General features: G+C 37.1%; 1 protein-coding gene across 8 annotated transcripts in view; it reads right to left on the reverse strand.

Annotated features, from left to right (window-relative positions):
- The window catches only part of DNAJC13 (DnaJ heat shock protein family (Hsp40) member C13), a 57,395-nt gene that overhangs the window by 19,852 nt on the left and 21,625 nt on the right, over positions 1-15,918 (reverse strand). For 5 of the 8 annotated variants that reach the window (XR_015275861.1, XR_015275862.1, XM_023919333.2 and 2 more), the window contains exons 17-34: positions 15,320-15,441; positions 14,091-14,166; positions 12,970-13,065; positions 12,686-12,829; positions 10,901-10,983; positions 9,593-9,746; positions 7,372-7,475; positions 7,136-7,295; positions 6,142-6,204; positions 5,677-5,778; positions 5,424-5,528; positions 4,824-5,026; positions 4,302-4,386; positions 3,669-3,823; positions 2,704-2,749; positions 2,367-2,521; positions 1,561-1,762; positions 788-903 (exon numbers count right to left, since the gene is read on the reverse strand). Coding sequence is in view for 5 of the 8 variants with exons in the window: in XM_023919333.2 (XP_023775101.1) it covers positions 788-903; positions 1,561-1,762; positions 2,367-2,521; positions 2,704-2,749; positions 3,669-3,823; positions 4,302-4,386; positions 4,824-5,026; positions 5,424-5,528; positions 5,677-5,778; positions 6,142-6,204; positions 7,136-7,295; positions 7,372-7,475; positions 9,593-9,746; positions 10,901-10,983; positions 12,686-12,829; positions 12,970-13,065; positions 14,091-14,166; positions 15,320-15,441 (2,171 nt within the window). In the remaining 3 variants the exon portion in view is untranslated. Of the gene's footprint in view, positions 1-787; positions 904-1,560; positions 1,763-2,366; positions 2,522-2,703; positions 2,750-3,668; positions 3,824-4,301; positions 4,387-4,823; positions 5,027-5,423; positions 5,529-5,676; positions 5,779-6,141; positions 6,205-7,135; positions 7,296-7,371; positions 7,476-9,592; positions 9,747-10,900; positions 10,984-11,492; positions 11,508-12,685; positions 12,830-12,969; positions 13,066-14,090; positions 14,167-15,319; positions 15,442-15,918 lie in introns of all 8 variants that reach the window. The other 3 variants (XR_002861150.2, XM_023919332.2, XM_086849253.1) reach the window with 1 other exon arrangement.

Here is a 15,918-nt window from a genome sequence, read left to right on the forward strand (position 1 = left end):
AAAACCCACAGCAAAACCAGCCTGGGGTTCTGCCAACACTACTAACAGTAACTGCAATTGAGTGAAAACTACAGAGCTCTCCTACTTCCTTTTTAAAACCCTGCTTCGTCATCTTACACTGAATCAGGGGTGATCAGGTATTCACAATAGGAAGGAGTTTTAGAGACTGAAAGTATTTTAATAGATCTTGTACCTAATATACTAACCAGAAGGCACTCAAAGTCCCTCAATATTTTAAATGAAGAATCTAAATGAGCTACAAGTGTTAAAAGTTAGTATTTCATCATTTGCAGTAAATGTACTGTTCTTGAAGGATAAACACAAACTGCTGTTGGTTCACTTCTAGGGATCTGAAGTCAGAAACCAGTGGCAAGACAGGACACAAGAAATTCTAAGGATATAATCACTGAGAAAAAGGGAAATATGGGGGAGGGAGAAGGATGATTACAGAAAAAAGCTTCTTTGAACACATTCAAGTTCTGCTATATTCTTTTCTCACTATGGTTGAATCTAAAGCTTGTCCTTTAAAAGAGCAAAGCTCAAAGCATTCTTTCCTCCACTTTCAGCTTATCTAAACACTTTAACAACTGTCTTCTCTAACACTGGAATTGTATTTCCAAGCTTTGCTTCTTTTTAGCAAATCAATCCTCCACTGTGAAAGAAGGTGCTACACATGACTGAGCTGGTACCAATAACTCAAGTACAGAGACAAGAAACTTCAGTTTGTTTAGTGCATGGAATTTATATAGAAGTAATTATACAACTTTAAATCCTGAAGACAACTTACTGGCCTTGTCCTCTGGGTAGGTTAAGAACTTCATAAGCATCATCTATTGACATGGTAGGTGGCTTCTTCTCCACCTCCTTCTTCCAAGCCTCTAGGGTATCTTTCAACAGTTTAACCTCAAGAATTACAATTTATTAGTGTTTAATTTATGCTGACACCAGTATACATAATTTTTAATAAAATGCTGTTTTATTAATTAATCCTGTCTTTTTTGAAGATAAAAGCACCTTGAGATTAAAATGACTATGTAAGAGTCAAATTAGAGGATGGCAAATCACTTAAATAAGACACACTTCACATCATGGTACTGTAAAAACTGCAAAGCTGCATGAATAAATAAAGCTGCTTAGACAAATCTAGTCCATAGACTTGTACCAAAAAGATCTCTTCAGTTAATGTACTGACATGTTAGCTTGGTTTCTTCTGCAGTGTGGACAAATAGAACCCCAAAGTCGTGATTTCCATTCCCTCTCCCCATCCCCAAAATAAGAGTCACTGAAACACTCTCTGAAGTTTCTTGGATGCTTGATTTTGCTATTTAAGTAGTCACCACAAGAAGGACACATTTATGGGGTTGCTATGTGGAAAGAACACTATGGTGCTTCAAGATAAAGTAGGGTTTAAAGTATTTACTTGTAGACCAAAATTCACAATAAAGGAGTTACTTGAAACAAACCTAGCATTTGATTTTTGTTCACATTTTAGGACTTTTCATTAACTTTTAGGACTGAAAAATCAGGAACTAAATGAATCTTAAAATACTTCCTACTTACCGGATCTTTAATTGGCCAGTCTGGAAATCTGAGTGTATCACAAAGATGCTTGAGGTAATAAATGTTACAGAACAGCTCATTTTCCAGTTGGGGATAGTTGATAACTGGGATGGGACAGTATTGGTAGAGGGCTCTTGTATTGCTTTGAAGACGAGGGGTGAAGTCAGCAAGATGAGCAGCAATCTTCTCTATCATTAGACGCCTGAAAGTCACAAAGTTTAGTTTACCACTTGCCCAGCTGTCCTCAATCCTCACTCATTGTACAAGTGTGTTCAATGATTTCTTCTGCAAAGGTTTTGCTTGGAATTTTCCCACTTTTCAGGAGGGGTTTAGAATTAGATTCTGTCCTTTTCTATCAGAGAGCTATTTAAACACCATGAAAACTAGTTTATTGAAAACAATTAAAATGGTATTTTGCCTTTCTCAACACCTCTTTACTTTCTGGGAGAGCCTAATATGTATTTGAATATTAGAGGTATATCACAGAGATAGATACTGGTAATAAAAAAGTTCATATAAATGAGTAAGTATAAGCACTTCACATAGATAGTCAAATCTCCATTGACGAAATAATTTACTCAAGATGTTCTAAGAAATATTCCCATTCCCAGTGCCAATTCTGCTCTCCCTTGCCCTCATTATTTTTGGTTGAAGCAGAGTGCAGTGCACGACATTGCCCTTGCAGAAGGTAAACAAGAGGAAGCCATGGAATCCAGGTATTTTCAGCTTTCTTTAAGAATGTCAAATACCTTTTCAACATAACCTGCCATTCAGATTTATTTGTCCCTCTGACAGAAAACAGTTACCTCATTTCATTGCTCCAAATTGCTTCCGGAGTGTCAAATTCTCCAAGGAATATCTCAGAAAATTTTTCTGGTTCATAGTTTTCTAAATAACACACCATTGCTTCAGGAAGAATATGTCCAAGTATACTTCTTTGAACTATATCTTGACTTTTTGTCTACAGAAGAGATCACATGGTCATCTCAAAGGTAATTGAATTCTGTCTTGCTAATTAATTTGAGACCAAAAAGCTCTCCCCCTTTTCCCTTATAGTTCTTTTAAATTCTAGTTAAAAAACTACTACAGGTAGTCTGCAAAACTATTTGGAAACAGAGGTAGTTACTTTTGCAATCTACTCACTTCTTCAGACTTGAAAGCTTGTTTTGTATGTGTGTATTTCAAAAACCTGGAAGAGAAACAGCAGTTACTTTCTTTTTGTCTGATACTATGGTACCCTAGAATAGTAAGCAGACCAACATAGTCCAGGCTGGCAGGTACTGCACATTTACTTTGAGATAGAAGAGTAACTACAACAGCTGTATGAATTTCTGCACTAAGTTCATTAAATCCTTGGAACTCCACCAAGCTAAGCACTCCTGCGTTATAAATGTTGCCTTATGCTCATCATTTCAGTTTCAGTCTTGTTCCTGAAAGCTTGTTTTCTCCACACACAAAAAAAGATGCTGATAGAGACACAGACAACCTCTGTGCTGCTAGATCATCACTGCAGGGATGATTTTATACTAACAGCTGACAGGTCTATTACACCAGAGTCATCATGGAAGCATGCAATCATTTCCCAATGCATTTCACTGTACAAGAGACTTAACTGGAATTGTAGGACAGCTTTTTATGAACTATTGCATTTATAAGGAAAGTACTGAAATGAACTGCAGTAGCCACCTGCATGTGCAGTGCATTATCAGGCAGTACAGATTAATTTAACTGTTTTAGGCTTCAATATTAAAAGAGGCTATTAGCTTTTTTAAACCGTTTAAATAGCTGCCTACTATCAAAAGCTATATCAGCATATATGTAGCCTGTGTTACTGCTTTTTAGTGCTTTAATGTTTATTCTACAATAAGGCATGCCCAGCTATACTGTTAAAACTGTATCATTGGACATGCTCTCATTCCCTCTCTGGAAGGATCATAAGCTATTTGCTTTTTAGTGACTGACAAGATCATGGGGAGGAAATTTTTTTAGAAGAATTTCATGTTGGTTCTAGCTACCCACACTCCCCCAGAGCATGTAGAGATGTATGTAGAGCAGCAGTCCTGAGCATGACTGGTCACAAGGTACTTTTGGCTGTTCATTTTCCTCACCTTGCAATGGGAAGTACATTGGAACCAGTGTACATCATGATGAAGAAGAATACTCCACTCAGATAAAAACGAGGTAACTGAGGGTTGTCTTGCATGACATGAGAGAGTAATACAGCAACTTTTTCCACAAGGATAGGATCAAAAGTCAGTAATAGCTGAAATCAAACACAAGCATTTATATTAACTGCAAGAAGTGCAAATTATCTGGCCAAAACTGAAGCTTTAACTAATTATTGGGACAACCCAGAAACTTACAGAAATTATAGTTAAAGAATACTTCAGCTTGAAAACAGCAAGTGTCAATCAAAGACTATTTTAAGTTGAAAGAGACCTCAAATTCCTCTGCTAAAAGCATGATCTTCTAGACCTAGTTGATAAAGACCATGTCCGGGTCTTTATAAGTCCAGGTCTAGGTGGCTCTTCAGTATCTCCAAGAACAGAAGCATTTTTTAACAAAATTGGCTGCAAAGCATGAAATTTGAAACAACACCCTATGAAAGGAACAACTGCATGATCAGAGATCTGCACAATGTTACAATTGTTCTTTGATGTGTTTGCCCCACCTAAAGTATTTGGATGCAGAAGATAAAGTCAAACTTTCACTCATTTAGGTACATTTTAGAAGTTACTTACCTGAGTGATATGAGGAAGACAAGTACTATCTGACAACAGCCTTTTCACTTTAGGCAGAGGTCTTATAATAGCATTATCTTGATCCCTAAAGAAATCAAGTAGTAGAGCAGTAAGCACAATCAGTGCCTTTTCTCTTTCAAGAAGTAACAATTTTATTAATTATTAGACTATTGAAGCCACACCCTTTGTCTTTCTTCATTAGCTTCAAAGTTTGTTGTTAGACTTAGTAAATGTGGTTTAGTGTCCTGCATTAAAGCAGTTTAAAGTTAAACAAGAGCCTGTCTATAGCATTAGAAATGCACATAGCTTGTGCATTCATTCTTGCCGTCCCTTTCACAATATTAGTATTGTCTCATTTACAAACTCTCTATTTGACCACAAAATGAATTACTACCATGTAAAAGGCTCTTTAATAGAGTTCCTTAATGTACTACTTTCTAAGAAAAGCTTTAAGACAGAATTTACAAATTCATGCATCTGTCAGATAAAGTTAATCCTTTCTGCTAAAAAATCCCTGTTTACCTGCTGGGAAAATATCCACACATGGTGATGAGCATGTTGAGGACAAGTGTGGCAAGGTCAGTCTCATTCAACACAGGCTGGCCACTGGCAAGCAAGCACCACTTCAGCTGAGGGATGACCTGTAAGGGTCGCCAGCCATCCATACCCTGAGCCCAGCAACGAGTTTTTGAAGTCAGATTTCCATTATTCCATAGTTCCTGCATCTATTGCAAGATTAGAGATGAATTTAGTTTATTCAGCATGCAGAACCACCTTTGCTCCTAAACACTCACACTCATGGCAAGTTTTCAACTGCTGTACAGCTGACTATTATTGTTGAATGAAATTTCAATGTGTTTATAACACTGTCACACAGAATCATAAAGTAGAAGGTGTCAGATGATGTTGCAACTAACAGGCATGGAGGGGTAGGCAGTCTTACCAAAAAGGTTGTAGTTCTTGGCACTACATCAAGTCTTTTATCTAGCTTTAATCCTTATTTAAAGAGTTACTTGAAGAACATTCTTTAGCATTGTTTATGGTCCCTCTCACTGTTTGAGTCACACCAGTCACCAGGACAAAAATAATTTGTCAAGTTGTGAGTCTGAAGCTGCCAGGTACCTCTTGAAAGCTGTAAGGACCACTCCTTTCTTTGTCAGCATTGCCAAAGTACCATTCTTTCTCGCTCTCCCTCTTCGCATCAGGTGCTGCCTCAATCACGTTGCTCTAAAAGTGGATGTTTACAAGAATAGCTTCAGCTTCACAGTGCAAATATCACATTTCTACAGGAAATGTGAAAAGTACATTGATTTTTTTTAAGAACTGTCCCTTTTGCAGAGCAACATATGAGTAGTAAGAAACAAAGGCCCCATACCTGCAAAGGTACTGTAGCTCTGCTCGTGTGAAGATGTGCCAGAGTAAGAAGATCTACGAGAATTCTGATACCATTTGAATCCATAAGGTCCTTCACATTTCTCTGTTAATAAATGAACTGAATTACTAAAATAATTTTCTAGATAAGCATTGCTGCAATTAAGCAATGATAATTTATTTCATCAATTTTTATTCAAGTAAGCTTCATTCAAGTAAGAAGTGACCACAAAGCAAGTCAAATCATTCTCTAAAGTGACTAGAATGATACAATCACCACAATGTTTACATATTTCCTTCAGCTTTCTCACCAGTAAATAACAGCTATCACATTCCAGAAAGCTGTATCAAACATTATTATAAAACTTCCTCAATACTTGAATTTTTGTTCAAGTTAATCCTGAAAGACTAGTTCAGACTATTTTACCCAGTCAAAAGACTGATAAACTGCTGTACATGTCCACCTTACCTTATTGAGGATCAGCTTATTGAGGAACAGGATCAATCTGTCCCGCTCAAGCCTGTCAGTGCACTGTTGCAACAGAAAAGAACAAGTTAGTATTTCATAGCACATACTAAAAGTTCCTTCAAAAATCAACACAGTTGCAGCTGCAAAGCCCCATATTGTTTTTTCATGCCCAGAAAACCTGCTGACTATTTATTAAGTGTTCAGTTTCATGCACAGCTAATAAAGCTGGTTTTCTGCCACTAAGGAGCAAAGGCCCTGCAACACTGTTGCTGCCCTGGATCAAACCCACTATTCTTCCAAGTCTCTGCTCTGTCAGGACTATGTTTGCAATCCCAGTGAACCAGTTAAAATAAGCACAAGAGAAAAAGAAATTGCTTTTAGCCAGCAGACAGTTACATCCCTGGTGAGATTATCAAGGCTCAAAGCAAAATAACAAGGGACTACACTGGTTCAGTTTCACTTGCAACAGCCAAAACCCATGCTGATGCAGGGGCAGAACTCTTCCTTCAGACTTAACAGAAATTTATTTTTGCAAGCTGAATCAGTTGTCAGACATAACTTAACAGACACTTAATAGACAAATCAGCTACTACTACAAATCTAATTCACCACATGTGCTCATCTGGAGCTATCGTTTCCCTAGGTCTGGGACTATGACTTGAAGTCAGTACTTTGAAACAATGTGATATGAAAAAAGATTCTCCTCTTATAAAGCTTCTGCATTTTTAAAAAGCAAGCTGAAGTTATATCTGCATTCTGTTGGTCTTAAGGAGACTAGTTTGAAATATCTCTATGATCAGCAGGTTTTTTAGTTAAACTTTAATGAAACTAAAACAAAGGGAGATACTAAGAACAGCTGTTGGACAGCATGGAAAAAAGTATTCACATACTGTAAATACAAAACTTGGGTTTCACAGTAACTTGAAGGATCTGAACATATGTTGGACTAGCAGTATGTTAACTACTATATGCAATAATTTAAAATAATTCTTACCCTTTCTAACATTCCAACAATGTACTTGGTATCAGAAAATGGTCCTATTTCTTCATGACACCTTCCATAAACAATGGCCAATGCTTGCAGACATAAGCATTTCATATTCACTTTTGGGGTAAGCAAGAAGCGATGGTAGAGTTCATTGAAGAATTCATATCTAAAACAGAAATGAGATTTTAGTAAAGAAAACAAACAGACCTTAGGAATGAGATAAGGTTTTAATAATATCTCACGATCTTTTGATTGCTCCACTCTCTTCAGTTTCATCTTCTTCCAGCAACAATCTTAGATAATAATCCCCTATTTTTATTTCCTCAGAAAGGCACTCATATTTCACCTGTAACACAGAACACCTTAGTTAACAATATATATTGACAATATATATTGTTTCTCCTTCAGTAAGTTTTTGCTTGCATAACAATACTGAGCTCAATTGCATCTAAAAACCCAACAAGGTTAGCAAACTCTCCTAAGATGTAGGAAAACTGAAATCCGCAAGTTTTCTGTTAAAGAAACGTACATCTACAAAATAAAAGCCACTGACTATTGCTGCCCTCATGAATAAATGAAGCTTCTTATCTTACTGAAATCTCTATTTCCAGCCTTCAACAAACTTGTTTCTAATACCAGCTGGTTTTATTAACTAAACTTGAGTAGCACATGATGCATTCAGTGACTCAGGTTTTAATAAGTAGTTATACCATTGCAAGGTATTTCACTTAATGTTACTGCAAGTGTGAAACACAAGCACAATCTAATTACTAGTTATGCTTGCTGCTGTGCTGGATAATAAAAGCCTAGAGGCATCAGTTCACAAAACAAGAAGCCGAAATAAAATTGCACAATAAAAACCAACATTAACTTCAGAGCAGCTGCATTAAATTTAATAAATGCCTCAATGTTCAGTGGTAACAAGCACTTGGCAAGCACTTAATTAGAGGTACCTCTAACATACAACAAAGCTACTCTACAGTGTGCTTTTTTTATCCATACTTTGCAGATTTTTCATGAGGCCACAAAGTTATCTACAGATTTGATCATAGCCTTCAGAGGAGTCTCAATCCACCACCCCCCTTGCCAAAGATTTCATAGTTGATAGGAAAGTCTTTGTCCCCACTATTTAGTTCAAATACTTACAGCATAGTCCAGTAACATATTCATTACTATTTAAAAGCAAATCTGTGGGACAGCAGCTGTTCAATCCAGTCCCAGAGTATCCCGGGTCATAGCTGCAAGAATGCTACTGATACATTCCAGCAGCCTAAAGCCACACAGGAGCACAGAGTACGTGGGGGAAGTCTTTATTACTAAGTTTCAAATCTGTACTTCTGATTCTGTCCCAGTTTGCAGTGCTAAAAGGTTGGGATAGCAGACACTGTGCCTGACCTATACCTGAAGGAAACTTTGAAAGACAAATGCCGAAGTGCAAGAAATACCTATCTAAACCCAGCCTATTTACTGCATCAGTGTAAGAAGCAACCTATAGTTGTGTGATAAGGATAAACTGTACATGTAAAATTGTTCTCTTGCATAGAGCATTAGCCTGATGTCTTGCAGTTCTTCCTGATTTTCAGAGTAATCAGCTAAGAAATTCCCCAAACCAAGTTTGTTTTCATTTCACTAACAGTTCTCAGTTCAAATGTAACTAGAAAGCCATACTCAAGGATGGCAATGGGAACATCTAAGGAGTATCTTGCAGTTGAATTCAAGGGTGGCCTTGCTTTGCTAAAGCATTACACATTAATTAAAACCACACTGTTGTTTGGAACCACAACAATACTGGAGATAAGAGAACAGTAAAGGAAGTGTTTATTAGCACATTACTTGAAAACATCTTGCAAGATGTTTTGAGAAAGCCAATCAGGACCATACAGATTGCTCTGCAGAAGCATCCAAGTTTTTTTTTAGTTTTGGTTCTGCTGTTCCTAGAATGGGATGACAATGACCTTCATCTATAATTTACAATGCAGCATATTTTAGCCCCATAACCTATTCATAATTTGGCAATACAGCATTTAACAGACACAGGATTACTGAAACATGATGGAAATAAAGACAATAAACTTGTTATCAGAAAAAAGTGACTTCTGAAACTACCCAAAACAATTTGGACAGAACACACACAAAAACAATTATGACTTATCTGGACAACAGTGTAAGGACCAACTCTTGACCTAATGCAAGAATACACCATGGGTTCTGATAAATGTTTCATCTTCACAGCACCATTTGTTAGGTTAAAGAGGATTCTGTTTTGCACAGTGACACTGGACAGTAGTACCTGTTCACTGACTCAAGCCTTAACAGTTGATTCCATAACCCAAAAAAAAATTCTAGCTTGCAGTCAGGGATCATCCACACAAGATTCACTCTTGTGTGTGAATAAGAGACAGAAGTGACACTTCAAGTAGACATATTTTACAGATGCATTTTGCCCTATAGTAGGTCAATTACCTCAAACTCCTGGTGGTTCCATGAGATAACGTTAGCACTACCAAGTTCTCTGTCAATATTAAATGCTCTCATCTCAGACTCAAGAGTATCTCTCAGTTCTTCTCGTGTTTTGAAGTTCCAAATCAAGTTTGATCTAGCATGATCCTGAACAAATCTAAAAAAGAAGTTACATAGTTTAAACCCTGCAAAACATTATCTGAAAAGCAGATAAAATTCATCTGGCAAGCTAGTGGAGATTGTTAGCATTAATGGACCTTAATTAAAAGACAGAGAGCAGTGGTCTCGAATTTGTTACAGTAATTACAGTTGTTCACTTGTATACTGTTTTCATAGCCATGGACACCAGCCTAGACTAAAGCACGCCCATGTCATCCCTTTGGGCTCACTTTGCCATCTGCATGTAGTTGATGAGCAGGAGAAAGGCAAGCAATTCACTGTAAGCCAGTAAAGGCTACAGGTAAACAATCCAGAGCAGCAGACATGCACATACCAGCTGTGTTTTAAACCAACAAAAACATTAAGTAGCTCATGTAGTAAAATAGAAGTTGATGCTGTAAGTGTCACAAAACAGTCAGTGGACGTTCTTTAGTAGCAGTTACCAACACAGCCTTCGGATCCAAAGATTGAAAATGGACTTTAAAACCAAAGGTTTAGGAGCACACAAATCTTCCTTTCATGGAACTATTTGACATTTAGAAACATCAAGCAGCTAAGTTTAAGGAATTTCCCCAAGCTTGCTTACATAGTTTGTTAGCCAAACCAAGTTTCATTAGTCTACTTAACACAATGGCCCTAGCCAAAGCGATATATCTTTCCCAGATGGATGCCCCTCCCTTGTAACTTTGACAGCTGTAAGAACTCACAGGCAAGCAAGCTTTAGGACCTCATTTAGGACCTGTGGCACTATTTTATATAAATCCAGTATCCATGTGCTTTCTCTTGCCCTGTTCTAAGGTCATGTTTGTTCCAATTCAAGTTACAACATCTCAAGTAGCTCACAGGTTGACATACCATCAAACTACAATGCTTTCCAGTGGTACTTCACTTGGCCTTCAATACCATGCAGATTTGCACCTGCAGTTTGTTATTTACTCTTCCTTTTGGTTCAAGGGAAAAAACTATGTAGTTTGATAATATTTCAGAAGCTTTCTAAATTCCTCCTTTCCCTGAACACAAGTGAAATCCTTATTTATAGCTTAGGGGGTTTTTAGTATGTAGTTGCTAGAAAACACTTGCACTGTTTCAAGTCAGGCAGAAATTGGAAGTCACTTGTATCTGAGACCACAATATTAACTTTAGCATTTTCACCTGTAATAGAAGAGATCCCAGTTTGCTTCTATTTTTATTCTTTGGCGCCGTTTCCTTAATATCACTGGTTTCTGAATAATGTTCTGCAAAAAAACCAAATTTCACAAGTTAGTAGAGGCAGATACCTCCCATTTTTCCCTTTTAAAATAAAATGCTGGATTTTTTTACACTCCTTCAAAAACAATAATAAGTTAAGCATCATTAATAATGTCTCCTTTTCTAGTGAGTAGCAGCAACAGACTTTTTTCACAAGTGTTATTTGCACCAAGTTAAATCATGCCAGAGAAACTTTCAGCTGTTTGATAAATCATTTGTTTAGAATCAAGTTCTCCCTGAAAAAAGCTTAATTTCCACCACCATAGGCATTCATCAGCTCCAAAGCTGATGGAGGTGAAAGCCCACATTAAGAATGTTTTGCTCTTGAAAGAACTAGAGGAAGTCACAAAAATAAAACCAAGCCTGACTTGGTCACTGAAAGATTCCCTATTTTGATGAAGCATGAAATCAGTGTTATCATCTACAAGAGGTATCACATGCAAGCAGAAGTCTGAGCAATAGAGTCCACACAAGTGACAGAGATATACAGACTCACCATATTGTTTCTGTCCTGATTATGAAGAAAAATTGGAAGAAAAAGAAAAATACATTTAACACTCCAGAGTCACTGAAGTAATTTAAAGCTGTAACACCAAACTTGCTACTATCTTCTCCAAGCTACACTTGCACACGTTTACTGCGAAATGACACAGCTCAGAACTCCTCATAGAAAAATTACTCTTTAAACTCAGTACCTAGACAAGTTGTTTAAAGTCCTTTAAGCAAAGTTTAAAATTTGACCTTCCATTATTTTTCACATTTCTTCAATTTTCCTCTTTTGAACTTAATTCACCATTACTTCAGAAATATTACTATCAAACTTCTGCACCGTGTGTAGGACATGAGCTAGATTTTCCTAAATTAAAGCTTATTACTACATCAAAACAATTACAAAGACAGGCATTTTCAATACTCTGCATTTTCATCCTTCTTTGCATGTACAACAGACTGTTTCACTTCCAGAATGTACAAAAATAAGCTTATACTACAGAAAGTTAAGGGAAACACCTCATAATTGAAAGTTTGTCATTTAGAACATGGCAATAAAACTAAAAGAAAAAGGAGACCAACTGTAAAAACTCAACCAGCGCTTAAGCTCTCCTCTAATAACAACAGATCAAAACAGTTATTACTTCAGTCTCAATACTGACCTTAGTTACAGCCTTGTGTTGCCCTTTAAGCACTGAGACACCCATATTCAAGTGAATCCTAAGGTGGTGTCCTTGGACGGGGGAATAGAACTAGATGATGTTTACGGTCCCTTCCAACCCAGGCTATTCTATGATTCCTCAAGCAGGTTCCATAACTAAAATATTACTGGTGGAAAGTACATCATTTTGTATGCAATGAATATTCCATTTCTTTTAAATATACTTCAAAAACTGGTTTCAACATATTTCCAGGAATTTTCTCCTGTATCTTACAAGAAATGCACACAGGCTGCACTGCAGTTTGATAAGGTCGGCTAAAGCTTAATACATATGCTGAAGGAATTAATTTGTCTGCTCAACATTCTCCCTGGAACCCATTTCTAACCCAAGAATAGCAAGAAGTAGAGAGTTTGCTAAAAGGAAGGAGAACTCTCACATCACAACACTTCTTTACTATTTATTTGAGTGTGTATTCTGACACTCAACTGGTTACTGTGACTTAGTCAAGTTGCTCTAACAGAGTTTCAAATACTTTTACCTCTTTTTGAGCTATGCCCATTCGATCTCTCCAGTGCATCAAGACTAGATCCACCTTCTCTTTGGCAAATTTTTCAACTTCCTTTGCAGCTTTTCCAGCCAGTCTCTGCCACTCTGGCACTTTATTAAACTTGCCATACTGATCCTGCAGAATAAAACTAATTATTTACAGTTGTGGGTTATCTTTGCTGCAGGTCAATGCAGCAGTCAAGTGTCTGTATTAGAAAAGTCACTAAGACTGTACATCTATATAATGGAAGAGGTAAGACAACTACAATTACTTACAGTTGCAATTTTTAAGTTATCTCTAACATGCATTCTATCAGCATCTTTTTCAGGAACAGGATCAGTACTGTCAAGGTATGCCAGCAAACCTGGTGGCTAAAAACATTTAAAACCAATGTAAACACACGTGGTTAATGAACAGAAACCATCACATTAGGTAATAACAATTTCTTTAAATCAGAGATTTCAAAATTTGTATTTTATAGTTTTATCAAGTATTTATATTCTACTCTGAAGTAAGTATGTAAAGCTACAACATTTTTTTTGCTGTGATTAGTAAAATGCCTCCGTCCTCAACAGAATTGCTCAACAGAGACATATTACTGGCTTCAGTGAAGCAGAACTCTGGGCTATATCCCATTTCTTCAAGCAGCACTTAATGAACCTAAAGAATTCAGGAAGAAAATAGGGCTATACTGAGAGGGATGAATAGAATCCAGTAGAATCCATGCATATCCTCTGATATGGACTAAATGTTACATGTGACATTAGAGATGAGATAGTCTTTTTTGACTAAGCTTTCCATAAGAATAGTGACCAAGATCAGGACAGTTTGCTCTGCCAAAAAGGAAGGAACTGCTATTTTGAAATTCAAAGCTGTTAACTTCCCAGATAGAATAATTTCTTACAACACTATTCATTAAACTGACTTCACTGAAGTAACTTAAGCAAGAAGCATTCAGGAGGCTGTAAGGGTGGAAGAACATATTAATGATCAGCATATGAACTAACAACATATAAATTTAACCAAGTTACAAGCAAACAAAGTTGGACAGGCAAGACATGAACGCATAGACAGAACTCTTAATATCTTAATTTCTTATTGGCACAAAATATTAGAGACATGCTTACAATGTCTCCCACATTTTTGTCCTTTTAATCAAGAAAAAGAAGTCAAGACACCTTATTTCAGAGTTTTGTGACATAAAGTATTTTAAAAAGTGTCAGGGGGGTAACAGAAAATTTTTAGAGTATGAGATGCCAGACTGCTGATCTTCCAAGCAAGACCTTCTCCCTTGAAAGGAAAAGGGAATACGTTTACTATATAGACTGTCCCAACTTTGATACTGCAAGCTTTCATATTTTATTCTTTTGCTACTCCATACTTTGATTTTACTTACCAAAATACGTTTCAACAAATTCATAGCAGTTTTGTTCTCAGCTGTCCAGAGGCCAACCAAATGTCTACTTAACTGCCTGAAAAAGCCATTGAAATTAATAAACTGCTAGTTACTACTTTAAACAGATTTTTAAACCGCTAAACTGTCACCCTTACCAAGCTGATGAAATGAAGATGAGCAAGAGCTTCGTGCTCTTGAGTGAGTAAGAGCACAAAGCATTACATTCTTCAAGGATATGCTTAGCATGCTTTAAAGTGTTGCCTCTAAGAAGTTCCAGTGAAGTTAGTGGAACAGTAGCAGCACATGCTTTTTGATCTAGACCTCAAAGAACACTTGAGCAATAGAGCAGAAACATCTAATAACCAAGTGTAAGTTTATCCAGCCAACCTTAATTTACAGCTAAAGTTAAGAGACCAGAGGCCACAAAGAACTGCTACATGCTCTACTTGAAATTCTTAGTATCATTCTTATTGGCTAGAAAAGCCTTTCTGGAAGCCTGCCTTCTATGCCAACTGATGCTTTCTGCCAACATTTGTCACTAGGATTCTACTGCACTGAACTGAAGCACTGCTACAAGCACATTGTAAGCAGTAGCACCAAACAGAACTAGCATGACAGCTGGTTTCATACCAGCTCTCTCCTGAATGATACACAGTGGCAACAAGCTCCACTTGTCCCTACATTCCTTAACAACTCTAAGCATTTCAGGAATTCACAGCAAAAGCTTCTGAAAGCTTGTATTTGAATGGAAAAAAATTGAATCATTGCTCATCCACTACAGCATTCTCTCAGAGATCACAAGTTGACTGTTGATTCAGGAAATAATTTCTGTGAGGAAACTTCTCTGTCAAATAGGATGGGTGACCCTAACTGCATGCAAGATGTCTGAGATGTGCACACATTTTTTATACAGTTGTACAGTACAAGTTGAAACTTTTTACAAGTTCCAAACATTCTACTTGCCTTTTCTTCCCCTGAATTAAAAGAAATAAAAACCAAAACTCGAGCCATTAATGAGCAACCAACCCAAGCCCACCTTAACAAACGAATAATCAAGGATTTATTAAGTGGCTGCAGCCTTGGCTGAAGCTTGGTCTACTAAAATATACCAGCTGCTAAAGAAAATATTCTCCTGAAGAACTGCAACTTTTCTTCCCTGACCTCCCAGTGTTCCCTAGGCCATTACTTAGATTTTTTTAAACATGATATATCAAGTGAGATGGACATACCTATTTGTAAGCATCCTTTGATCTGTGCTTATTGTAAACATAGCAGTGTGCAAGTGACGAGGTAAGGCACCTTCACTGAGGGCAAGATCTTGCATTTTGGTAGCAATCTCTTTGTCTCCTTCCTTTGGAAACAGGGCAATATGGTTACTAAACAAAGCATCTTAGTTAAGCTGCTTTTATCTAAGTCTACAGTTCCAAGGCCTTCTTGACCATCAATTATGCCAACTAATATTAAAAAACCAGAAGCTAGAGTATGATAGGTTTTAAATAAAAGTTCTCCACAGCAACTGCTCAATGCTGTAGTAAAGCCATGGACCAAATAACTGGTAGTTACATCTATGAGGACAGTAACTGAAGAGGGCAGGATGCCTGTCTCACATCATACATCAGGAGGTTGTAGTAGAAGTACCATTTTCACACTGCAATTAGAAATTGGAATTAAATGAAAAATGGCAGCCAAGGGCTTGTTGCTTGACTTTTGCCAACAGTAACCATTTAAGATTGATGGCTGCTGTTCAGTTTAGACAGCCACATGGGTAAGACTGCCACTCAGTCAAGATACATTAGTTGCAATGAACAAGAAAAAGCTTTTGCAGCAC

This window comes from Cyanistes caeruleus, chromosome 1, assembly GCF_971803275.1.
Source record: "Cyanistes caeruleus chromosome 1, bCyaCae1.hap1.1, whole genome shotgun sequence".
NCBI classification, from domain to species: domain Eukaryota; kingdom Metazoa; phylum Chordata; class Aves; order Passeriformes; family Paridae; genus Cyanistes; species Cyanistes caeruleus.